The 27,358-nt window shown below is 48.5% G+C and overlaps 1 protein-coding gene across 1 annotated transcript; it reads right to left on the minus strand.

Annotated features, from left to right (window-relative positions):
* Nucleotides 1-231: 231 nt before the first annotated feature.
* Nucleotides 232-26,812, minus strand: Trim25 (tripartite motif containing 25). The gene is made up of 9 exons (XM_052757567.1): nt 25,755-26,812; nt 21,485-21,580; nt 16,289-16,522; nt 12,316-12,484; nt 9,250-9,315; nt 5,586-5,609; nt 5,156-5,257; nt 4,978-5,076; nt 232-4,455 (listed from the first exon to the last, which is right to left on the minus strand). The coding sequence occupies exons 1-9, from the start codon at nt 26,346-26,348 to the stop codon at nt 3,926-3,928; spliced, it is 1,914 nt and encodes a 637-aa protein (XP_052613527.1). The 5' UTR covers nt 26,349-26,812; the 3' UTR covers nt 232-3,925.
* Nucleotides 26,813-27,358: the final 546 nt, after the last annotated feature.

Below are 27,358 nucleotides of genomic sequence, written 5' to 3' on the forward strand. Positions count from 1 at the left end.
CAGTAGCTACTGCTGCACTACACACAGGGGCCATGCCAGCCACCAAGAGGTAGATATGGCACCCCAAGTTAAGGGACACAGTTCCCCAGTGCCCCCTTGCATGGCCTCAGACACCACCATCACTTTGGTGGCCTCAGGCTCCACACACTGTTGACTAGCTGTAAATCCTGGGAGTGGCTGCAACCTGCCTATAGTTTGGTCACTTGCTAGAATGCACAGATGGCAGGATAGTACTGTATTTATGATTTGAACTTTATTGAAATGAAAAGAATCAGAAACAGTCACATAGGAACACAAACAGGGCAAGGTCTGGAAGGGTCTGAAGCACAGAGCTTCCTTGTCCTTCCTTGTCCAGGACAAGAATACATCAGCCTGAAGCACAGGCACGTATGTGTTCATCTGTAGAGAAGTTGCATCAGGTCTCCACCAGAGCTGGAACTGAACCATTGTTTACCGGCAGGATTCCCAGAGGTCTCCGACTGACCTCAAACCCCAGTTCTCTCTTCTTCTTTAAAGGGGTCCTTGGAGCTCAATGCCCCAACCCTCCGATCAATCATCAAGCTGGGCTTTAGAGTGGCCAGCTGCCATCCTGGGTCATCTCCTCTCTTGACAAAAATTCCACTGTGACCCACAAGGCAGACAAATAACAATGACACTCCATCCTCTCAGGAAATTCCAAGGACTTAACACCCCCCCACACCCCCAAACCAGGAACAAAGGCCAGCCAAATCCTTCAATAGCAAACAAAGTATCTACGTGTCCTGAGACACCTATTCCTTTGTAGAAAACATCATGAACAGGGTCCATCTCTGGTCTGGGCCATTTTTCCATTTCACTATTCAACTTTTCATGATAGAAATGTTCAAGCCTATGCAATGGCAGGGAGAATAAGAAAATGAGCCCCAGGTTCCTACCTCTGCTTGCTGGTTACTCAATACTCAAGTGGGGCTTACTTTTCATCAATGTTCCACCCTGGCACTATCTTGAAGCTAAGCCCACACACCCGCTCTCTGAGCATTTTTTACCCAAAGTTCCCTGAAATCATCACTACACTATGGTAGACTTCAAGGGATCGTAAGTCTGGAGTGGAACCTGAGCACCCAGAGGCCCTGAGCAGTAGCTTTCAAGGGGTGGGTACCTCATCAGTGGATTTCAGCTTGAGTGACAACATCTTCCACCCACACCTCAATCCAGAGGGGATACCGATTTCTGCTTCCTGCATTCAAAGTAAGGTACAACAGCCAGCCTTGCCCTGTTTATGATGATTATCTTGATAATGAATCACCTCTAAAACACTAAGTCCAAGAAGTCATTAACTAAAACATTACTAATCGATTAAAATCAAGAGAGGGAAGTAAATGGTGTAAAAGGTAACATATCGATATTAGTAATAGATTGAAAATCAATCTCCAAGTAATTAAAAAGATTAGCCAGCCAGTCTTGAATAATACAAAGACTTTGACCTTCAGCTTATCACGCCAGAGTGACTGAGACAGTACCCAGCACCTGGGTCTAGGATAGGATTTTACATCAACGTTTCTGGCAATCTCTGTATGTCCACAGGGCCCCAGGGTTTTCCTGTCACCCGTGTTAGGCATCTCTTCCACCCTGGAATGACAAGAGGGGTGAAGAGTGCCATCCTCCATCTTCCTACCTTCCTGATGGTGCAAAAGAAGAAGTGAGATGGATACACAGGTTCTGTCCATTCTAGGACCCTCTGGTACCGGATTCCAGAAACGCTTGTGGTTAAGGTAAGGTCTTACCATTGCAAACAGAAAGGTATCAGAGAGCAAGGGTACACTCCTCCACTTACAACTCCAAACACCTCTGGGCTTTGGTCGCCTGCTTGGCTCTTTCATAAACAGAGAGACACATGCCTTCCCAGCCTGAGCTGCCCAGGAAGTCTTGGCTATCGGTCTCATTTCTGCAGAACAGCCCAAGTGGGACCCTTCAGTTAACCCTTGGCATTCTACTTCTCTAGACCTAGATGTTTCCCAAGTCTAACTTGGTTCCAAACAAGGCTTTGTTTCAGAATTTCAGTGAAGATGCTTTTGGACATCTTCAAATTCGGAGAAGCATCACCAAGAATTTGTGCAGCAAAGGAAAAAAACCTTTCAAAGCCCACATATCATCCACAGAGACATATTCCCTGCAAAGATGCTCCCAGAGAACAGAACATTCTTCTGGGAGAGGACACAGATCACGCATCTGTCAGGAATGCCAATGCTAAGAGTCCTGGAATTCCATTACAAGATCTGAGATGAGTTATGCTCTCAAATATCCATCCATGTGAAAGGTCTAGGGGCCCTACCTTCCCTATGGTGACCTCTCTTCTTCATAGGAAGGCACAGGAGGGAGCGCCCCACTTAGGAAAGAGAGCTGGACTCCTGTCATTCTGAGGCCAAATCCTCATATCTTCTGGATTTGACATCAGTACAGAAGGAGGGTGGGGGGATCCCAGTCATCCATCCCCACCCTTTAGTGGTCTGGGCTATTTTCACTGCATGAAAGACTCCAGAAAAAACAGCCACTGGCTGGACCTTCCTTGTTTTGTTTTTCTTATCTTTAAAAGTCCTCCTAACCTACAGTTGGGTCTACATGAGCATCAGCAATTGGCTCAAATGAGGAAGACAGCAGAAAGGACCAGGTTAGGAGATGGGTCTCGGACTCATCACTGGGCCTGCAGTCTGTGGCTAGGGAAAACCAGGAATACGGCTGTCTCCCACAGGTCCCTCAGGCAACAGGTAGTCACCTCAGTGGGTGATCTAGCATGGCTCCTGCGGCAACCACACACAGCCCATCTGCATGACGGTAGGGAATGGGAATGTGGTGTGGCTGGCCACTTAACTGTAGTAGCCACGGAAGGCAAATGGTGGCCTTTATAGCCACAGCCCAGTATCTACAATCCAGAGGAGAGGGAACATTACTGCCGACTTACTAATGTCAAGGCAAGACATTAAGTAAGAGCAGAGCCATCAGGCTCCCATTAAGCCAGCCAAGGTTCTGCTTCCCTACCCCCACTCCCAGCACAGGCTATGGGAAGAAAGGCCTCCAGCTCCATGGCCACGGTCAACATGTCCCTGCTGAGATGCCCCTTGGAGAGGGAGAGGCTCCATCTCACCTGGATGGGGGTTACCTTGACAAAAATCGACACAGGCAGATTCAGATCAGAGTTTGAAGCCTTATCTACAAAAGGTTCCTGGGAGGAAGGGTTATGTGGAAATTCAGAGTAGAGATGAAGCTCGGCAGTAGAGCATAGAAAGGCCGTAGGATTCAATACCTAGCGCCAGAGACAGAATATATACACTGAACTCAAAAACTGGATTTTTTTGTTGTTATTGTTTTTTGAGACAGGGTCACACTATGTAGCTTTGGCTGTCCTGAAACTCACTATGTAGACCAGGTTGGCCTTGAATTCATAAAGATCTGCCTGCCTCTGTCTCCCAAGTGCTGGGATTAAAGGCGTGTACTACTGCACCTGGCTTTTTTTTTTTTAATCTAGAGCATAATCAAAACCCGAAGGTCTGAAGGCTACCCCAGACAGTAGCCATCCATCACCGGAGAAAAAACATGGCTACAGATTTTCTGTAAGACAACAGAGGCACTAATGATTTTACTCTCTGAAGCTTGGCCCCAGTGGCTAGCAGCCTGAGATTCCCCAGAACACTGGGAGGAGCTCATCCTGCCCTCAGGGCACCAGGAGGTAGATAGGCTTCCCCACCCACAAGACAGTCACCCCACCCCTTTCTGAGCCAAATCTCCCCTATTTATTCTCTCTGCCTCTTCCCCAGCTCCCCTCCCAATCTCATATCTGTTGGGGACTCAGAAGTTCTCCAAGTAGAAGCCCCCGCCCTTACAGCGTTTTTTACCAGTCTTGGATGTTCCCCAGCAAGTCCAAGTGTCTGAGGCTGGCCTAGTGGCCTGCCTACTTGGAGGAGCAGATGGAAAGCGTGGTACCCGCAGAGAACACCCAGAAGGCTGGGTACAGGGCTTCAGTAAAGTCCACCTTGAACTTGTACATCAGATAGACCTTTTCTGTGACAGCAAAGAAAATGACGAAGCCGTGGTCACAGTTGAGAAGTACACCGACTCGCGTGGTCTTGGTGGGGGGCAGAGTTTTCTCCACGTTGTTGTGCCAGGCAGAGATCTTGTTGTTAAACCATTCCACACACCATGAGTTGGCGTTCCGGCCCAGCCGACTCTCGGGGCCCTGCCGCTCCATGCTGCCATAGCAGATGCCTACGCCACAGAAGTTGTTCTTCTGCAGCTCCACCTCCCAGTAGTGAATGCCTTTTTTATAGCAGTGCAGCCCCAGAACCTGAGAGCAGTAGGTGAACCTCTGGGGATGTGACCGGTAGTGCTGGAGCCCATCAGCCACAGAAGCGGTGGTGTAGTTGTCTGAAAGGATCACTTTGTTGTGAGCAGTATTGTAGTCGAAGACAACTTTAACGAAATCTGAGAAAACATCCCCCAGGGAATCAATGACAAGAGGCCTAAGGTACTTTCAATTTTAAAACTTTCCCTATCTATATATTTATTTTATCCATCCACCTACTCAACTACCCATCCACACATCCACATACCCATCCATCTATCTATTCACACATCATCCATTCATCCATCCATTCACTCGCCCACCCATTCACCCACTCATCTAACCATCCATCTATCCATCTACCCACTCATACACACACCTATCCATCTATCCATCTACTCATTCACATACACCTATCCATCTACCCACCCACCCATCCATCCATCCATCCATCCAACTAACCATTCATCTCTCCAAACACCCACTCAAATACACACATCATCTATCAACTCATGCAACTACCCACTCACTGGTCCATTGACCACCCATTCATCTGTCTACTCATCCACCCACCTAACCATCTACCTGGCCACCCATTCACCTACCCATTTATGCATGTATCCACCCACCCACTCTTCCATCCACATAGCCAAGCTACTCACACTCCAGAAGCTCAGCTCTGGACTTGGCTAAGAAGTTTTCTAGGACCTTATTTTTGAGTGCAGCAGAGTTTGGCTGTGGGGTGTTGGGTTTGGGTGTGGCTAGAAGAGAAACAGAGAGTGGTATTCACGACAAACTCAGGACAAATGGTAGATACTTCCCTTGGCCACAATAACTCACCCTCAGGGACAGTTGTTTTAAAGTCCATTGACTCTCCAGGAGCTCCAAAGGTGGGAAACTTGTTGGATGGGGAAGAGCTTTGGCTGGGGCCAGTAGGAGCAGCTGAGAGGTGAGGAAAGGACAACATGAAACAGCGGTAGGCTACAGAGGACTAGATGACCTCTCTTCCCTTCTATGACGATGACTTCCACAAACACATCTGACCAGCCAAGGCCACACAGGGAGTCCAGATAAGGCTCTTTATCGGTCACACTCATTTACCATGGGCCCCCTCTCCCTGCTCAGACCGGGCTGCCTTCACAGCACACATGTGTAAGAATGGGTCCATGGTAGAGAGCCCTTGTTAAAGCAGGTCCACTGGTGCTCTTAACCTTAGCTCTGGACTCAAACAAGTCATGGAAACAAAAAGATACACAAATGCACAACTTACAGGCTTTCTTGGTCTTCTTTTCCTCTAAAAAAGAAAAGATTTGAGGATTAAGAAAGTTGAAAGCACATTGCTATACACAAGAGATCACAGGAACATTCATCAGAATGCATTTGACTCATGTAAACTAAGGAAGGCTGGCTTCATTTGAAATATAAGGGGGGAGCTGGCAACACACATCGACAAGGACAGGAACCCCCACCAGGGTCATGGGGGTATAGACTATTAGGAAATAGGAAGGAATTTTCTAGGAAGTGTTTACATTGATTTGGATAATGGTAAGATGGGACCCATTTGTCAAAAATGTATTTAACTGTTCATTTAGGGTCTGTGCATTTTACTACAGGTAGATTAGAATGCTACAAAAGAAAAAAAAAACAAACAAGAAAGAGGAAGACAGGAAAAAAAAAGTCTTGGTTAAGTATTACAATCCTGCTTTAAAAACATCCTGCCTTCCCAAGGACTCTTCCAAGTGCACACTCTGTCGCCAGGTGTTCTAGGCCACAGAGAGACCGATGCCCATGAGTGGTTTGCTGAAGACAACTCCTCACACACTAGAAACCAGCAACAAACAGTAAAACGCGCCCAGAGTCCTCTCTCTCACACACACCCACACACACACCACTAACAGCGGAGCGCCTCAATGCCTTTTCATACTGACCTCCGGGAAAGAGTCACAGCTTGCTCGTTTAAGGGCTATAAAGAGTTCTCACAACCAGTGTGTCCCATGGGAACCTTACTTGTCTTCATCCCATGGGCTCAACTGTCATTATTTTCCAAATGTGAGGGGCAAGGAGATTCATCCTATTCTTCCCCAGCCCCATGTCCACAGTCCCAATGACAGTGACATCCTCCCTGATGGGGGAGGGAAAGGGGGTCAAATCTAATGCTTGAGGTGTGGGGTGTAAAAAGTGTTCTTTTTCCAGGCGGTGGTGGCGCACGCCTTTAATCCCAGCACTTGGGAGGCAGAGGCAGGTGGATCTTTGTGAGTTTGAGGCCAGTCTGATCTACAGAGTTGCTGCGGGCCGCAGGAATATATCATAAGAACTCAGCTGGTTATGGCAAAGTCACTACCTGGAGGGATCTGGGAATTCCTCCAGAGGAAGCCAAATCCCAAGGAGTTTTTGGTGTTACTTGGCTTGTTATATATCAGCTGTCTTCTGTTATGAAAATCACGTGTGCCTTCATCGTTTTCCCAATTGACTTTTCCCTAAGAAGGGCTAACACTGAGGACTGATCACTCTCTGGACATACACATTCCAGGTATTTGGAGAACAGCCTCAGGAAAGGCTTTCTCTGGAATCAGATATCTCCCTTAGCCACTTTCAAGGACTAGCAGTAATAACAGTACACATGAAAGTCTCCTGATGTAAGGCAAATTCCACAAGGAGACACCACCTAGGTCATGTGGATGTTAAGTAATAGCTTTACACAATTTAGCTCGGACCCTCCTTTCTTACATCCTTACTAACTTTATAGACCTTCAACTCCTTACCTAACCACTTCTAGGAATATTTAGATAACCTTCTGCGCTGACAGCTATGCTCAGCCAGAACCCCAGTTCAAGCCTCCTTGTAATTATCATCATTGGCAGCATCCGGCCAGGTCCATCCCCAGTTGAAGGAAAGTACCTTAGCAGAGATACCTCTGTACTCTCTAAGAACAGACTTAAGCATCCAGGCTACCTGTTTGAGAAGGCCTGGCAGATGTGCCAATTAAACTTTACTTCCTCCTTTCCCAAACCTTACCTCTAATTCCAGATCTCCCTTTAACTATCACCAGAGGCATCTAGCTGTACACAGGTTGTCTAGTGACTGATCACACTTTCCCCCAACCTGCATAAAAAACAGCAGATAGCTTGGACAGATAGGAGCCACAGGAAAAAAGAAGACAGTTTTATTTTCTCCCATTGCCCTAGCAACTTAAAGATTCTTAACATTTTCTACTAATCACGTTTGAAACTATAGTTGAGCACATAAGATCCCTCTTCTTAGATATTACCCAAATTTAGCCTTTAGTTAATTCATTTTCCCATTGGTCACTTCCCTTTGGGGTTGCAAATGATAATTAACGGTTATTGCCTCTCAATGTGATTCTTATCACCCCTCCCGTTTGTCCCTGGAAGCCTGGCTTTATATACCAGGACTTCCAGGGCATGAAGACGGAGAAGAGAAAAGAGAACAGAAGAACTAGACGGGCAAGAACATGAGAGGAACAAACTGAGATGGGGAAGAACTAGATTGAAGGGCTAGAAGAGAGGATTAGAGGAATGAGCTGGAAGATGAGGAAGAGCCAGATGGGGAAGTACTAGCTGGCTAAGAACAAGCTGAAAAGGACCTAGATGAGGCAGAATTAAGACGAGAGAATTAAGATAGAACTTAGATAAGTATAGAGAGAAATCAGGCAAGAAAGGAGCTAGGCATGAGAACAGAACTGAAGCTGGGTATAAAGGATGTTATGCCAGAGGAATTAAAGCAAGTGGACTATAGAGCTCGGTGTGCTGAGATTCATTTTTCCTGAAAATAGTCCTCGCTGTTAGTAGTTCTCTCTCCTGAGCCCCTGGGATGTATAATATTAAGGCTGGTCCTGCTAATATTATACAAGACAGAGTGAGTTCCAGGACAGGCAAAGCTACACAAAAAGACTCTGTCTCAAAAAAACAAAACAAAAACAAACAAACAAATTGTTCTCTTTCCTTTTTTTTTTCCCCCCCTTTTTAGATACAGGGTCTCTCTACATAGCCCGGCTGTCCTAGAACTCACTATGTAGACCAGGCTGGCCTCGAACTCACAGATGCTGGGATTAAAGGCATGTACCACCATGCCCTGCTTACTGTTTACTCTTCTTTTTAAATAAACCAATACACTGTACACAGGTAGAATCAAATTTTCACTGGTGGGAACAATTACGAAAACACTTTCTATGGCTCAGTGGGAGAGGTCAACAGGGGAAAATAGTGAGAAATATGAGGCTGGGGAGACGGCTCCGTGGGCAGAGAACACTGGTCATGCAAGCATGGGGGACCTGAGTTCAGATCTTCAGACCCCAGATAATGCCAGATGGGGCAGCATGCATCCGAAGTCCCAGAACTCTTACGGCAAGATGGCACATGGACACAGGAGACTCCCGGAAGCTCTCAGAGCAGTGAGCCTGGCTTATGCCATGGCAAACAAGAGACCCTGTCTCAAACAAGGTGGAAGGTAATGACTGGCATCCAAGGTTGAATTCTGACTTCCACACATGCACCACATGTCCACACTCCTCCACACAAACATAAACACACAGACATGCACACTAAAGACAGGAAAGTTTAAAGAGAGAGAGAGAGAGGGAGAGAGAGAGAGAGAGAGAGAAAGAAATACTGTAACAGCGGTGTGCATTAAAGCCAGCTGGGTAGAGAGCACACTTATTGGCAGGGTCTGGAGTATCAAATATCCCTCCAACACATGACAGCTTTGGTGACTATGCTATCCCACATAGCCAGTGTTGGTGGAGAAGTCACCTCTCCTGCCCCAGCAGAGTGCCTGTCCGGCCCCATATCACTTGTCATATGGGGCCTGTTGCAGAATGTTTCTCCAGTTGACTCCCCAGTAAAACACTTGGGATGGCCTCAACTAAGCACCTGTCAGCCACAGCCACACCAGAGAGATAAGAGGAGACTACTCACGTGGGGTCTTCTTCGCAGGGCGCGTGGCCTTGGGTGTGGACTCTGTACCCTGATCTCCCAGGTCACCTGTGCCAGAGAAAAGGGATTGACTGGCTGTAGGTAGCTCCTCCCCACCCACTCCAAGAGCTAGGTTTGTCAAGGTTGTGGGCAGAACACCACACAGACGGCCCTCCCACTGACCATCCACTCATTTACAAGAGGCAGAAATAAAATGTCAGGAGGACCAATTTGTTTGCTCCTTCTCTTCTCTGCTTAAAAGGCAGCTGGGGTGAAGTCTCGTCCTTAGCACCCAGCTCTGGGACTTCTCTGAGAATTGGTTTCTTTTGCCATCCATGAAGGAGAACACCAACTTGATGATGGCTGATGGAACCCCCGAAGGAGGTCAAGGTGACTAGGGTGGAGACTAGGCCAGTTTCTTGTCCACTGGTTCTTTCTTCCCTCACTCGGCAGGCTAGTCACTCACAGATTTACTCCATGGGAGTACTTCCAGAACCTTCCATGAGGTACCTCATCTTCACCTGTTTCAAAAGCCCTTCTGCAAGGGCACTGGGTCGGCCACACTGAGGTTTAAGGCCATCACCTGCATTACTAAACAGGGATTTTACAAACGGGTCAGGCTCTATCCCTCAGTACTGTGGGACAGCTTTTCACAACAGACCACCACGGTCCTAGCCTTCACAGAAGTCACCGCCTCATGAGGGAGATGGATGGGAATCTCAAGGAACAATAACATGGTACCTTTGTAAAGGATCCCAAAGGAAAAGGATCCTAGTCTAAGGAGTGGAAATGGGGCTGGCAAGATGGCTCTGTGGGTAAAGGAGCATGCCACCAAACCTGAGTTCAATCCTCAGGACCCACACAGTGGAAAGAGAAAACTGCACGTTGTCCTCGGACCTCAAGACCTGTGCCATAGTGCACATGTTCACATACATACACATATAAAATATACATATGTATACACACAAAATAAATAAACATGTTTTCTTTTTAAAGGAGAATGTTGGTATGGGAACCTGGCAGATAAAATGTAAAGGTTCAATGATTTTCACACAGCGAGAAGGAAGCCCAACGTGACAGTCCATGTTAAATTGTCAGCTTGACAGAGTCTAGAATCACCTGGGAGATGGCCCTCTGAGCACGCCTGTGGAGGATTATCAAGATTACATTAACTCAGATGGGAAGACCCACCCAGTCGGGTGTACTACTCCCTGACTGGGACGCTGGACTGTATAAAATGGAGAAATCAAGGTGAGCACCAATGTGCATACATTCATTGCTCTTCTGACTGAAGATGTCACATGACCAGTTGCTGCAAGCTCTGTGACCCTGACTTCCTGCTGTGGTGGTATTCTGTGTATGCTCTAACAAATAAAGCTTGCCCAAAGATCAGAGGGCAAAGCCAGCCACTAGTTAGCCTAGAGGCTAGAAAAGAAACTCACTAAAGAGATAGGAAGTGTATAAGTTAGAGACATCAAAAGATAGTTTTCAGTTGGTAATACAAGTTAGGATAGAAAGTGAATTACGTACAACACTTTGGATTCACCAAAACAGAATAAATAATAGAGTATTTTCTCTGAATTTGTCAAGTGTTAATTATTGATGTAACTATTGCCTATATATATTGTATATAGTTTTTCTTAAATTAGTTATAATCTTTTTTATTTTAGACAAAAAGGGGAAATGTGGTGATATTTTGTATATGCTCTAACACAAATAAAGCTTGTCTGAAGATCAGAGGGCAAAGCCAGCCACTAGGTAGCCATAGAGGCCAGGCAGTGGTGGCACACACCTTTAATCCCAGCACTTGGGAGGTTGAGACAGGAAGTGATATGGCTGGGCGGAGTGAGGAATATAAGGCACGAGGAGAAAGGAGCTCAGTCCTTTTCAGCTGAGGAGTTGGTGAGGTGAGACCCGGCTGCGGCTTGTTCCTTTGTCTCCCTGATCTTTCAACATTTACCCCGATACGTGGCTCCAGGTTTTTTATTAAGAACAATTAGGATTCGTGCTACATCCTGCCATGATACTGTGACTTGAGCTGTTCACTCAAGTTTCAAAAAATGATCCTGCCTCAAAATAAAAATATTCAAAAGGGTCATGTGGTAGAGCACTTGCCTAGTATATGAGGGCAGGTTCAGCTGGCAGGACAGCCAAACCCAATTGTACAATAAAACAGTGGAAAAGAATTAGCTGGTGAAGAATGGTGATGCTCCAAGCCACGTGTGTTGGGAGGATATGTACAAAGGTCCTGTGGCAGGAAGCACGGCCCTGAGAGATTGACGGTAGAGACATGCGTGAGGGGTTGGGGGACAGTATCTAATCTGGCTTGTCGGCCAAAGTCAAGGATCTGGTCTATCACCTTAGGACAATGGAAAGCCCCCAGAAAGGGTTAGGACGAAAACAAGATCATATCCACGTCTTGAAAAATCCTTCCTGGATACAGCAGCAGCTGCAGCCGGACCTTGGAGGAAGCTAGCATGGTCATGCAGCACAAGTGATGGAGTCAGAAGCAGGCAGGTGGTGTCTGCACTGGGCTCAGTGGGCAGAGGCAGAAGAGAAAGAAAATTGGATGGCTAGGTGTGGTAGTACACACCTGTCATCCCCGTACTTGGGAGGTGGTGGATGGCCTGGGCTACACAGAGAGACCTCGCTTCAAAATACCAAGGGTTGGGTATACAGGTCTGTGGTGGAGTGCTTGCCCGGCATACACTGGGATCAGTCCCCAGAATTGAGTGGTGGCAGCAGGGTGTGTGTACGTAAAGCAGTGAAGCATGATGGTGGCTGAGATGTGGAGGAAAGAAAGAAAGGAGAGGTGTGGAAGCAGCCATTGGTCCACCAAACACACTGGCAATCCAGAGTCGCCCCGAATCCGTCTAAGCCGGCCTCCAGAGGCCATCAGAACACTGAGCCTCAAACCCCTTTTTGGAAGGACAGCTGTTACGTCCCGACAAAGCGGAGCCACAGCCAGTGGAGAACGCGATTTCCAAACCCCTGAAATTCAAGTCCCAGTGTTCCGGATCACACCCTAAGGCACCAAAGGAACCATCAGCGTGGGGTCACTGCTGTTACCTGAGCCAGGGGACTCCTCAACCTTCTTCTGTAGCTGCTTGAGGGAGCGCCTCAGCTCACCCTTGAGGTCCAGTGCGCTCTGGTAGACCCCCTTTATCAACTCATGGTCTGCGTCTACCTTGGGGATGTAGACTGGTTTCGTTGACGTCCCTTGCAATTTTGCAGCTTTCTGGAAGAAAGCCAAGATGTTAAGTATAGGCAATTTGAGGGAAGCCAGGGCCTGGGCTCTGTCCTCATCAACCCCACAAGATGTTTCCTCTATCACCCATGAAGATGCCTGCTTCAATCACAAGCCCAAGGTCACCAGTGATTGAAGCGCTTCTTTAAGAACTGGAGTTGGGGGTTGGAAGATGGCTCAGTCTGTGAAGAGCACTGGCTGATCTTCCAGAAGTCCTGAGTTCAATTCCCAACAACCACATGGTGGCTCACAACCATCTATAATGGGATCTGATGCCCTCTTGCTGGCGCGCAGGCATACATGTAGACAGAGCACTCATACATTATAAATTAAATTAAATTAAAATAGCCGGGCGGAGGTGGCGCTCGCCTTTAATCCCAGCACTTGGGAGGCAGAGGCAGGTGGATCTCTGTGAGTTCGAGGCCAGCTTGGTCTACAGAATGAGTTCCAGGATAGACTCCAAAAGCTATAGAGAAACCCTGCTACACAGAGAAACCCTGTCTCAAAAAAACAAAAACAAAAAAATTAAATTAAAAAAACCCAAAAAACTGGAGCTGGAAGGACCTCAGAGGTCACTTGTCTTACGAATTGGGAAAGAGGTCTAGACATAGCAAGTGACTTGGCAGAAACTGTGCCAATGATAGGCACAGACTCGATGGCCCATCTCTGGAGCTCCCCTCCTCCTCCCAAGAGATACAAGACCTTCCACCCCAATGAAGCCCTAACCGAAGGTCTGATAATAAGCAGGAATGTCTCATGGCATTCAAGGACATCTTCTATGGGATGGGGGTCAGGATGGGGGTGTCACTGAAGTTGGAAAGCTACTTCACTAACTTGAGTCCTCCAGACTGAAAGGGACTCAGACAAGGACTTCGAATTCTTTCCTAGAGAACTCAGCAGTTCTTGGGCACAGGAATGAGCTTGCAGGGGCAGCATCAAACCTCCACGAGGGTACCAGTAGGCATCACACACAGAGGAAGCTCCATCGCTCCTGTACTGAGCAGGGAATCTGGGTCCTTGGGGGACCACACTAGGTAGATCACAGAGATCTGGGCCCTGCACCAGACAGGTGAGGGAGAAGGGGGAATGACATGTGGCTGACAGCCAAAGGATGCACAAAGAGAAACACATCTGAAAATGGCATCATTAGTGCTGGGGTGGCGGTGGAGTGTGACACAGAGGAGCAGCAGGTGGCAACTGAAATTCAAGGGGCCTCAGGCCACCAGGGGGAAACTCTCTGATGTGTGAATCATTTAGGCCCCGGAATATCTTTTGCTTCTGCTGTGCCTTCACATGTTTGCTGCTGCCGTCTTTCTCTGGGATCCAGCATGGTGTGCGTGGGTGTGGGGAGATCCCCACGGCCTGTGATGTAATGTGTTCATCTCGTGGAAATTTACTGGGCATTTTTATCTGTGGATTGTCATGAAGATGATTCCTCCCTTGATTGTGCTGTCTAATTGATAATAATAGTGATGATAGCTCATACAGAGTTTTGATGAATAAAAATAAATACAAGGACTACACAGAGAAACCCTGTCTCGAAAAACCAAAATAAATAAATAAATAAATAAATAAATAAATAAATAAATAAATAAATACAAGGAAGTGTTTCACAGCTAAGGCCAATGAGCCACCTAAGAAGCTGCTATAGGTCATAGCTCAGTGAGTAAGGAAAACAATCAAGTCTCCCAGGAGCCAGTCTGGCTCTAACTCTCTTAACGCTGAAAAGACCCAGTTACAGGTTTCAGTGTTCATCATTAGCTGAAACAAAGCTTCAAAATAACTTCAGATTAGACCAGATGCTTCGCTAAGAGTTTTAAGATAAATAACCCCAGAAAACAATACAAAGTTCACAAGGACACGTAACTGAGCTGTCTGATTCATTAGGCTAGAGATGAAAATACAAAGAAGCCCGACTGTTGCTAGGTCTGGTTGATGATCAAAGGTGATGATTGATTCCTTGTATCCATGCCTGACCTCAATTTTCTTTCTTTCTTTTCTTTTTTTTTTTTAAAGATTTATTTATTTATTATGTATACAGTGTTCTGTTTGCATGTATCCCTTCAGGCCAGAAAAGGGAGCCAGATCTCATTACAGATGGTTGTGAGCCACCATATGGGTGCTGGGAATTGAACTCAGGACCTCTGGAAGAACAGTCAATGTTCTTAACCTCTGAGCCATCTCTCCAGCCCCCTGACCTCAATTTTCTGATATAAGAAACTACTGATGAATGGATACGTACCCTGAAGATTCAAAGTTCAGCTAACTGACTTTTTTATGTATAAAAGTTTAGGTTTATGACTCCTTTAAAATTCCTTATAAGATTACCTTTCAAGATAGATAATTAAGTGATTGATTCTTTCTTTGTCACTACAAGTTGCAGCCTGTCAACAAAAGAGTTGGCTGAGAAAAAAATGTTCCTTGCTTACTCATGATCTATTAATCTGTGTGTGACAAGTCACTTATACACTTAGATGTATAGTATGTGGGTTATTGAGATGACCCTGTTTTTAATCATAAGGGAAATGAAAAACATGTTTCTACTTATAATCATTCACTTGAAAAATGGAATGTAACCCCTTTGTGACTCCTGTATTGCCTGAAAGATTTTGTTGGGGTGTGTAAGCTGTAGAAAAACATGAGAACAGAAAAATGAAGAAAATCATCAAGGCAGCGTGAGTGTCTTTTTCCCTGAGCCCCTCGGATAGAAAAGTCTTAGCTTACACTAACGCTGTGGATTCCTTTCCAGCCCTGAGCTGCCTGGAGGCTGGTCCCCCAGGTGGTAATACTGCACCACTAATAATATGTAACAGCGGGACCCAAGGGGTGGCCCTGGAAAAAGGACATAATCCACGGGGCAGAGGAGGTCAACATCATGTGCTCACTCAGTGGAAATGAAGAGTGTGGCGCCTGCTGTGTGGTCAGAACACAGGCACGGACAAAGGGTGCAGGCAGCAGACGAGCCTGACTGCAAAGACCAAGTCTGGACAGCGTGGACCTCACTCACGGACCCTGCTAAGAAGCACCATGCCTGAGGGAGCAGGAAGATAGTGCTTCAGAAAGAGATTTTCGGGGACCACCTGAGGGAGGACAGGAAGAGAAGGGAGACACCTGTACAGTGAGTGACATACTAAGATGGTCCCAAGAGTCTCCTCTTATACACACCCTCCATAACCATCTCCTCGAGTACAGGGCAGATGGGGGAAGGATGTTCCTGCCCAACAGACTTACACGGTATAACAGAGGAGATACACCACAGGGACAATGAGACATCAAACCAGTCGAAACAAGTAATCAAAAGGGCGGTTAGCCTGGGTGGGCCAGGATACTTAACGAGGTAAAAGACCTTAATAGAGGAACGCAGGCCTTCTTAGAAGGAGGAATGTTTCTGCTGGCTTGAGGATGCACATGCTGCCAAGTTGAAAAAAAAAAAGCCTCAGCCGAGAGCCAGCAAGAAAGTGTACACTTGGTCTATCGCCCCAGGAACTAAAATTCTGCCAGTAGCCAGGTGCACTTGGAAAACAACCCTGCGGTCCAAAATCACTACAGCCCAGCCGGCAGCTGGGCTGCTGACGCCACGTCAACAACCAGGAAGCCACGCCCAGATGCCGAGCCAAGGGAACAACGAGATAATAATCAGATGTTCTCCAAAGCCCCTAAATTCAGGTGAGCTATTGCAGAGCACAGAAATAGAGCGTGTCTCCGGGACATCCAGCCCCAACTCCGTGAGGTCCAGGCTACTACCAACCCTGGGATGCTAACACGCCGCACAGCAGCAGCCTCATCATGACTCACCTCCAGAAACTCAAATTCGTCTGCTTTGGCCAAGGTGAGTTCCACCTCCGCCTTCAGTTTCTGCATCTCATTCCTCTTCTTGACAAGAACCTGGTAGATGGTCTCCAGCTTTCCGAAGACCCTCTTCTCCTCCTCCTTCAGCTTGCGTGTGGAGCTGGTCTCCGCCGAATCAATGACAGCTTTCATTTCCATATACTCTAGTCTCAGCTGTTCCATCTTCCTGTTCATAGCGTCCTACGAGGCCAAGATGAAGAGGCTCCTGTCAGAGTGGTAAAATGCTAAGGCTGCGCTCCTGTGTGTCGGTGAGAGGGGAGCACCAGGAACTGTATGACACTTCATGGCACCACTCTGGGGAGCCACTCGGCAATGTCCCGTCCATCTGGAGGTGATCACATCCCCAAGACCCAGCAACCCCAATTCCTAGGAAAATACTTTAAGCACCTGCCCCAGAAGCACATAAAAGAATGTTCACCCCTGTCTCAAAAAACCAAAAAAAAATAATAATAATAATGTTCACAAGTGCCGGGTGGTAATAGTGCACACCTTTAGTCCCAGCACTCCGGAGGCAGAGGCAGGAGATCTCTGAGTTCGAGGCCAGCCTTGTCTACATAGTGAGTTCCAGGATGGCCAGAGCTACACCAAGAAACCCAGTCTCAGAAAACAAAAAACAAAACAAAAAGAACATGAACAAGCAAAGCCAGGTATGGTGACTCACAACTGTAATCCCAGCCCTTGGGAGGCTGAGACAGGAGGACCAGGAGTTCAAGGTCATCCTTGACCACATAGCATACTTGAGGCCAGCTTGGGCTGCGTGTGACCCTTGTCTCCAAACTGGAGTAGGGGGAGACAACTGTTCACAGGCAACGTAAATGAGCTGCTCACACGGGCACATGTTTATTATTCCAGTTCCTCTGGAGACCGAGGCAGGAGGGTCGCTTAAGCCCAAGTGTTTCTGGCTAGCCTGGGCAATACAGTAAGATTATCTGCCTCCCAAGTGCTGGGATCAAAGGCATGCACCAACCACTACTGCCAGGCTGAGATATTAATTAGGGGGAGGAGGGTTGTTTGCTTGTTTTGTTGTTGTTTTTCGAGACACGGTTTTTCTTGTAGCTTTGGAGCCTGTCCTGGAACTCCCTCTGTAGACCAGGCTGGCCTCAAACTCACAGAGATCCACCTGCTTCTGACTCCCAAATGCTGGGATTAAAGGCCTGTGCCACCACCACCTGACTTTGGATATTAATTTTTTTTTTTTTTTTTTTTTTTTTTTTGGTTTTTCGAGACAGGGTTTCTCTGTGTAGCTTTGCGCCTTTACCTGGGACTCACTTGGTAGCCCAGGCTGGCCTCGAACTCACAGAGATCCGCCTGGCTCTGCCTCCCGAGTGCTGGGATTAAAGGCGTGCGCCACCACCGCCCGGCTGGATATTAATTTCTTAAGGCAGAGGCAGCTCCTAGTAAATTTGTAAAAGAAAGCATGAAACAATTTCAAAAAATTCCTAAAGAAGTTCATTTTCTAGAACTCTCCTTTTGACTGTTACATGTGGCTTCTGAGCATTTGAAATGTGCTGAGTCCAAGAAGAGATGTGTCATAACTTGTGAATAGACACTGGATGTCAAAGACTTGATACAACTGGGTGGTGGCGGTGGCACATGCCTTTAATCCCAGCATTTGGGAGGCAGAAGCAGATGGATCTCTGTGAGTTTGAAGCCAACATGGTCTACAGAGTGAGTTCCAGGATAGCCAGGGCTACACAGAGAAACCCTGTCTTGAAAAAAACCCAAAACAAAAAAAATCAGAGTTGCCTGGGACGTTTTTGGTAGACAGTGTTGCTTCAACAGTCGTATTTTTGAACAAATTTCTTGGGTAACCGCAATAGTTTAGAACCAAACACGACAAACAAAAATTTACACTGTGCACCAAAAGAGTGGAATTCAACTTTTTAAAAACAGTTACATTTATTATTATTAATTAGTATTATTGTTGTGTGCACAGGTCCCCAGGAGGTCAAAGGACAACTTTCAGGGGCTGGTTCTCCTCTTCCTCTGGTCTTGGGGATCACACTCAGGTTGTCAGGCTTGGCAGCAAGCACCTTTGCTCACTGAGCCCTCTCGCTGACCCTCAACTCTCTCCAACCCTTCACTCTACCTCCTCTTGTGAACACCAACACCTTTCTGTGTTCATTTCCTCCTTCGCTCTTTAGGAAGAGAACGCCCCAGGGGTGTCAAGTGGGTATACAGCTTCTCAGACTACATTTCCCAGAATACCCTGCAGCTAGGCCTGGCCAGGGTGGCTAGGTGACTAAATTCCTTCCAGTAAGGCAAGGCTAGAAGTGGTATGTGCAACACCACATTGATTGCTTAAATGGAAATTGCTTGTTGCTGGTATCTTCCATCTTGTTCCCCTTTTCAAAGGCTAGGGCAAGCAGGTAAAGGTGACCCAGTGGAAGGACCCAGCTTGGCGTGCATTTTGCCATCTTGGTCATAAGTGCCAGATGACCCCAACACAAATCCCAAACCCTACAGGACATGTTAATAGTTGTTAGCTTGGCACATTCCAGTTGGCCATGGTCCACCTTTGCCTATCTTAGCACATAAACCCCTTCCTCCCATCTTGGGGTGCAGAGACTCTTAATATCCTTAACATACTACAGCCTGTGCCACCCTAGAGCTGCCAGCCTCTTTGTTCTTCAGGACCTTCTGCCCTCGACAGCCAGTTTCTATAATACTCTTCGGCTCGTCCCCAAAACTCCAGCTTCAATCAAAGACAGGAGAGCATCACACTGTGGAGTAGAACAGTAGGGCTGTGCACAGGGAGCAAAGCCATGCTACGGGGCAGGAGTCACTCTTGTGTGGGCCTAGGCTGTTAAACCGAACAAAACGAAGTCTCTGCATTTGGACGTATCTTCTTCATCCTAGGAGGTCAACCCTCTCTCCAACCAATACTCACAATTCAGTCTTCACCCTGTAGGTATCCCTGTCTCCTCCGAGGAGTTGCAGCTCCCCTGTGCGGTTGGGAAATTGAGAGCTGCATCTCCACCAGCACACCTGAAGCCACACAGGCCAACCCGTGATAGAGCCGGTATCAGAACCCGGACCTCAATAAAGGCATTTTCTAGCTGCTGCAGCTCAGCAATGGTATTCTTTAAAATCCAGCTCCTTTCTTTCAATATAAAGGTAATTTGGCACTGGAGAGATGGCTCAGTGGTTAAGAACACTGCCTGATCTTCCAGAGGACACAGTTTGATTCTTAGCACCTGTATGGTAACTCATTAACTGTCTGTAACTCCAGTCCCAGGGGACCTGACACACTCTTCTGGTCTCCACAGGCACCAGGCATGCATGTGGTACATACATGTAAATAGGCAAAACACCAATACACATAAAATACATTTTTTTTAATTAAAGGTAATTTTTTTTGTTGTTGTTGTTTGTTTTTTTTGTTTTTCAAGACAGGGTTTCTCTGTGTAGCAGCCCTGGCTGTCCAGCAACTTGCTTTGTGGACCATGCTGACCTTGAATTCACAGAGATCTATCTGCCTCTGCTTCCCCAGCACTGGGATGAAAGGCGTGCACCACCACAACCAGCTAATTTATTATTTTTTAAAATGGAAAATGGATAATAAATCTGTCATTGATTTAACATGGTAACATGTCCACTGCTAGCCTAGGATACTTCCTTCTTAGTGTTTTTTCCTGTATATCCTATAAGTTAATGTCACACAGCCAAAAACTCCACCCACATCCTCCTAGAGCCTGTGAAAATGGCCTCGTTAGAACAAGGGTCTTTGCAAATGTACTTAAATTAAGAATGGGGTTGTCCTGAGTCAAGGACAAGGATCTTATTATAACTGGAAGAAAATGTACAGGAGGGAAAGATGGAAGCAGCCACAGGACAAGGAAGACCTGAGCTTCTGGAAGCTGGAAGAGGCAGGAAGGATTCTCCCCGGGACACATTTCTTTCTTTCTCTTCCTCTTCCTCTTCTTCTTTTTCTTCTTCTTCCTTCTGCTTCTTCTTCCTCCTCCTCTTCTTCTGTTTTGTTTCTTTTTTTGTTTTTTTTCAAGACAGGGTTTCTCCGTGTAGCTTTGGTGCCTGTCCTGATCTCGCTCTGTAGCCCAGGCTGGCCTTGAACTCACAGAGATCCACCTGGCTCTGCCTCCCGAATGCTGGGATTGAAGTTATGTGCCACCACCGCCTGGCCCTTCTCTTCTTCTAAGATCAGGCCTTACTACGTAGTCCTGGCTAGCCTAGAACTCACAGAGATCCAACTGTCTCCAGTTCCTGAGCTCCTGGAATTAAAGGTGTGTACCACCGTGCCTGGCCGATTTATTTATTCTTCATTTTTTGTTTACTATTGGGGTGGAGGCGTGTACCACGGGATGGGCTTGGAGGTCAGAGGTCAACTCTGGAGTCAGCTCTCTCCTTCCACCTTTGCTTGGGTTCCAGGGATTGAACTTGGGGTGTCAGGCTTACACTCCAATCACCTTTACGAACTAAGCCATCGTTCTAGGCCCCTTACCCTTGATTTTTAATGATTCTCTCAAGGCTGGGCTTACAGATAGTTTTCAATTTGTGTTTAAAAGGCTATTCTTGGACATGTTGGCTTTTCAGAGACAGGGTTTCTCTGTGTAGCCCTGGCTGTCCTGGAACTCACTCTGTAGACCAGGTTGTCCTCGAACTCATAGAGATCCGCTGGCCTCTGCCTCCCGAGTGCTGGGATTGCTGGCATTTAAAGGCATGCATCACCACCACTCGGGGCTTCCTTTTTTTTTTTTTTTTTAAGACAGAGTTTCATGCTGGGCATGGGGGTGCACGCCTCTAATCTCAGCACTCAGGAGGCAGAGGCAGGCAGATCTCTGTGAATTCGAGGCCAGACTAGTCCACATAGTGAGTTCCAGGACAGCCAGGACTGCATAGTGAGACCCTATCTCAAATACAAAAACAAAACAAAAGACAGGGTCTCATGGACCCAGGCTGGTCAGGAACTCACTATGTAACCAAAGATGACCTTGAACTTCTGATCCCACTGCACCAGTTTCTACGGTACTAGGATGAAACCCAAGGCTACAAGGGAGCTTCACAAGCCCTCTCTCTACCGACAGAGCTACACTCCCAGTCACGTCCGGGTCCTAACTATGCCCGTCCTCCCTGAGGGATGATGGTGTTTCAGGGTCTCCAGGCTGGAGTGGGGGAGTCACTCACCTGCACACTCTGCTGCTTGGCTCTCACATCCTCCAGCGCTTTGGATGCTCCGCTGATGTGACTGTACATGATGGTGAGCTTATGCCTCAGTTTGCTCTGTAGAGGACACGCACAGGGTGAGAGATCCCCTCTTTACCTAGCCTCCCAGCCCCCGCCCCACTGGGGGCAGTCTCACCATCCATCCCACTGGTACTTCTGCCTACCCTGGGATTCTTGTATTTGATGCCCCTCCCTTTATCCCTTAGGCAGACAAAACAGAAACGTTTAAGACTTGGAACCAAAATGACCTTTCGAAAACCTGTTCCCAACTATGTGTCTTCCGCCTATTTCCTTGGCCATGAACAGATACCACGGTATCCGCCTACAGGGGCTCTCAGGAAGATTAACCAATGCAAGGTCCGTGCTCTGAGCACGGCCTGGATCTGCCTAAGGCCATACTAAATGTCAGCTTCTATTGTAACACATTTCTCTCCTACTACTCATTTTATAACGCATGAAATCCAAGCAAGGGGAACTGTGAGCGGCCACAGAGACATAACGATCTGGAACAGCTGCTTCTGTAACGGCCGGTGAGGTCACTCGCCCTACCACAGCAAACACCCACGAAAGCAGACAAAACATCAAAGGAAAGATATGCTACAAGTCGCTGGAGAGCTAACAAAGCAGTGGAGTTTCCAGGAGAAGGGGGCCGGCGAAGGAGGCTGACACTCAAGGCTACCATCCCCAGAGGAGCCTTCGAACCGTGGAAGGAAGCTAGGCTTCGTCAGCTGCAGCAAGGCAGGCACAAATATCAAACTGTACTTGGCCACCCCAGGCTGGGGCCACCAAAGGCTGGGAATCAGGATAAGCTGGTCACCGGGACTTGAAACAGCTAAGCTGATTCCAAACCATCTGGCTCTTAGCCACCTCCAGAAGCAACAGTCTCCATCTGCCTGCTAAGATGACTGGTGGCGTACAGCGTTGAGAAGGAACATTCCACCGCCATCATGAGGGCACTCTCCTAGCACCTGACACCTATTAACTTTTTAAAGCGAAGAACAATGCCTAGAAGGGACATCGAGGCACAGAGGACTCGGGTGACTCGCCCAAGACCACATTGTTAGTAATCGGCACAGCTAAGGTTCTGGTACTAAACTTACATAGACAAGTGACCAAACTGTGTATGCTAGGAATTTCTAGGGGGGGGCCAAAAAACCATTTTCTTCCCCTAACCAACTAGCTCAACACACTGTCGCCCTCTCTCCTACTTTCCTGCTTCCTCTACTCCATCAGAAACCCTTGGAGCTGGACCTGACCTGGAGGCTGGATTTCAATCATCCACTGTCACATGTAAAGGCCGGATACAGAGATCAAGGGTGCACAAACTCTAGCCAGAAGGCCCAGGTCAGCGATGTTTGACTCAAACTCGGTGACACAGCCCTTCCCCCAGTGACAGAGACAGATTTGGGTTAAAGGGCAAACCCAGGCAGATCCTGCCTCCCGGAGCTAGGAGAGACTTGAGAACACATGGGAGCTAGCAACTGGCTCACTTCTTCCGGAACCGCACTGTGAGCCCTCCATGCTGAAAGGTTTATCCACTATTAATCAAGCCAGATATCAGTCTCCTCATTGTGGATGGGGGTCCACTCCTCCCCACTCCAAACCAAAGAGAAGCAGCTCAAGGACTTCGGTGGCGATAATGGTCCACTGACCAAGGGTAAAGAAACTTTCGAAGTTTGGGGGAGCTTGTTGCAGACCAAGGACCTGGATCCTCCACATGGGAGAGAATGGAGTCCTGAGTCTGCACCCCCAAAACAAGCAGCCAAGATACCCAAGACTGAGCAGTGTTTGGGGTTGGCGTTGAAGCAGCAAAAGCAGCAGCCAGGTTGAAAAAGACACGGGCACAAGGTTGGCAGGGGAATCCTGCTATCAGAGGCTCGGGCCAGGCAGGCCCCTCCTGCCTCAGAGAGTTCCTGGAAGCCAGGTTACTGCAGGAATCAGTGGGAAGTCCTCTTGCCTGAGACAGAGACTGTAAGGATAGTGTGACCTGTTTGAGGCTGCCCCAAAGCACGGGGTGCCTCATTTACTTGGGCCCAATAACAAAAATCGTAGTAACCTATTTGGAGATTTTGCAGGAAGTTGCTTTTTATAGGCTGCCTCATCTACTTTCTCTCTTGGTTTTATTGGTTTTTTTTATTAATTTTTATTACATTTATTTATTTGTGTGTATCCACATGCATGCATGATCACGTGCATATGGATGGCAAGTCAAAGGACAACTTGCTGGAGCTGGTTCTCCTTCTACCATATAGGTCCCAGGGACCAAACTCAGGTCACAGCCTTGGCGGCAAGTGCCTTTCTTTACTAGCAGAGCCAACTCAATGGCCATTTCTTGTTGTTTTGAGACAGTCTCAACCCGGAACTAACCTGCAACTATGTAGTCCCAGGCTGGCCTCAAACTCGTGTCTGTCTCGACCCGGAACTAACCTGCAACTATGTAGTCCCAGGCTGGCCTCAAACTGGTGATGCTCTCCTTGCCTAAGCCTCCCAAGTGCTGGAATTATAGGCATGAGCCACCACACCGTGAGCTTCACCCCCTGTTCACTATAACCCGAGACCAGCACCACCGTGCCCCCCATTTTATCATTGTGCATTTGGAAACTACCAGAGGGGTCGGGATTTCAGCCCAGACCTTGGCACCGGATCTGGTAGGAACCTCCTAAAGACCAGGCCTTCTGACACTGGATCCTGCCTCCGAAGCGCTCCCCAGGAGGCCCAACCTACCCAGAGATCTGGAGGGACTTGCCTGAAGCCAAACAGCTAGCTCTGTGGGACACAGCAGACACCCCAGGCTCCGAAGACGGGGCAGACTTTCTTCTAGAACAGGTAGGCTCAGAGGTGCCCATACCCGCATGGGGTAAACTCAAAAGATGTACCTCTAGGTCCAACTGCCAAGATTCAGGGGGAAAGCGTCCTGAGGAACCTGGCTAAGACCCAGAGAGCCAGGCAAGGCCAGGAATCCATTTCCTGGCAACCTCACCCAGGCTTACGCTTCCTTTCACAACCTTGGGACGGGCCTCAACTTCCCAGACATTTGGCAGTGAAATGAGATCAGATCACACTTTGACAAATGTGGGGAAGAGGGGCAGCTTCTTCGGAGTCCACAGGGGGAAGATAGGAACCGATAAAACTAAAGGCCCCCAAATCATCGCAACCCTGGAAGGCCCTCAAGACTACTCCCCCTCCCTCCCCCTCCCTCCACTCTCCCCACTCCCCTACCCCCCCCCCTCCGTCTTTATCAAGGTGGATCCAGGTCCAGAGGCTAAATCCCTGCTCTATTTCACACAGCAAGATGGACTAACTCGCCAGGCATGGTGGAACATGCCTTTAGTCACGGCATTTGGGAACCAGGGGCAGGCGGGATTTCTGTGAGTTCGAAGCCAGCCTGGTCTACATAGTGAATTCCAGGGCACCCAGGACTAACTACATAATGAGACCCTGTCTCAAAAAAAAAAAAAGGAGAGATGAACCACACCCTGTCGCAACAGTACTGGCTTTCCCTGAAGGTCACATGCAGAGATTCCTTGGGGCTCTGCCCACCCTCCCTGTCTATTAGAACTCTCCGGATCAACACAGGCTTCTGCTTACAAGCCTCCAAAAACGCTCCACGCTCTGGACTCCACAGATGTGGACACCAGTCTGGTCTACAGGAGTAGAACAAGAAACTCCTCGCACTGTGAGTCAAAGCAGCTTGGCTCCCAGCTGCTGGGAACAATTACTGCATTAGCGTTGCTAAGCTAACTTCTCTGGGCCTGTTTTCCCGAACTGCGGAGGGAACTAAAGGCACACAGTTCTTACATGCAGCCAGGATCCGGAGGGAGAGGCGAGGTAACACCCCAGGGTACACAAACAATATTCAAAACCACTAAACACCGCTGGGCGAACGCCGCAGGCTTGGGGGCAGGCACCCTTACCTGTGCCTTCATTTGTCTGCTACGTAAAATAGACTTGAGAGGATTGGGGAAAGCAGGCAATGGGTAAGGGGGAGGCTATTTAGTACCCCCGTCCCCCACCCCCACCCTCGCTTGGTCAGTGGGGATGGACCCCTACTGCCCAACTCACAGACGGTGGCCTATGGAGCCTAGGGCCATGGGTCGTGTGAAGAGGTGGCTCTGTGGCCCAGTAAACCTATCTCCTCCGGCAACTCACTGTACTGGATACCCAGGGCGGGCCCTCTCCACAATACAACTGGCCCGGGTTGCCCTCTACACCGTCACGGGCCATTCCCTACCTCCAGGTCGACGCTGGCCTGGCTTAGGGGTGTAGGGGAGCAGGTCTTGTGCTCTACCAGGCATACATGGCAGATGCACTCGCCGTGCTCGGGGCAAAACAATTCCCGAAGACGGTTGTGCTGGGGGCATTTGCGGCGCAGCAGGTCGCGGACCGGTGGCTGCAGGGAGTGGTCCTGAAAGGCGGGACTGTCGAAGTGCGGTCTCAGGTGCTCCTGGCAGAAAGAGGCCATGCACACGAGGCACGTCTTCACCGCGACTTCCTTCAGGCAGTGGTCACAGGCTACCTGGGTGGCTGAGCTGGAAGTGGCGGAGCGGGCAGGGGGGATCCAGTCGTCCACCGGCGTCCGTGCCTGCTCGGCTTGCAGGAACTGCTCCACCACTGCGCACAGCACCGTGTTCTTGTGCAGCTGCGGGCGCACCTGGTACACCGTGCGGCACTGCGGGCACCGGTACGGCGGGCCCTGGACGACCCACGTCTCATCCAGGCACGACCTGCAGAAGTTGTGGCCGCACGGGGTGGTGACGGGTTCCTTGAAGGGCTCCAGGCAGATGGAGCACGACAGCTCTTCGGCCAGAGGAAAGAGCTCGGCCATCGCGCTCCTGGGGGCACCCGACGGGACGCGCGGGGACAGCAGCCGACACCACCGCGCTTGGTGCTCGGGTAGCAGCGAAGGAAATGAAACTGGACAGGAGGGGCGGCGCCCTGGGCTTTCAGGAAGTCACGTGGGTCCCGGGAGGGGCGCGGGCGAGAGGCCTCTGGGCTGGTGTTGGGAGCTGAAGGTGGGGCCACATGCAGAGTCCTGATGATCCCTCCACCACAGGTTCGAGCGAGCTCAGCAAGACCACCCTGTGCTGTTTCAGGGCCACTCTGCAGATGAACTGTCTCAGCAGTTGGGGCATCCCTACCCCCTCTAGTCCGGGCCTATGTGCTACTGGAGTGCAGCACCTCTTTGGAGAACACTCATCCGTTCTCTAGGCGTCCCAACCGTCCCTCCAGAACAAGATGGGTCTTCTTATCCTCATTAAAACCAAAGCAAAACAGAACAAAATACTGTGGACGCAGAGCACAATGGCTCATGCCTGTAATTCCGTCACTTGGAAGGCTGAGGCAGGAGAATTGCCGTGAGTTCGATGCCAGCCTAGGCTACAGAGTGAGTGACTGTCTCAACATCTCAAACAGGGTTGAGGAGATGTTTGGGCGGGAGAATTTGTAATACGAGGCCGCAGGGCCTAAATTCAGCTACTGAAACCCGGGTTAAGATTCCGCAAAATTGTCCACCAACCTCCCCGCCACACGCACACCTTACACATAATAAATAATTTAAGGAAAAGAAAAACAAGAAAACACAATTATATGGACAGTAAGGACTGCCCTTTCCTTCCTTCCCTCTTTCCTTTCTCCTTCCCTCCAGCCCCCCACCCACACCCCGCTCCCCTCCCTTCCTTTCAGTTCCCACTTCTTCCCTGGCCTGAGCTCTGAAATGTCACCATGCAAAGCTCTAAAGGCAGGGTCCGCAGTCACACACTCAGATTCGGCAATTTCACTCCTTCGATGGTACATGATCTTTTTTAAAAATAAGATTATCACAGAAGTTGGGTGTCA

The sequence above is a fragment of the Peromyscus californicus genome, unplaced genomic scaffold, assembly GCF_007827085.1.
Source record: "Peromyscus californicus insignis strain IS unplaced genomic scaffold, ASM782708v3 Scaffold_3__1_contigs__length_106647218, whole genome shotgun sequence".
Lineage (NCBI taxonomy): Eukaryota > Metazoa > Chordata > Mammalia > Rodentia > Cricetidae > Peromyscus > Peromyscus californicus.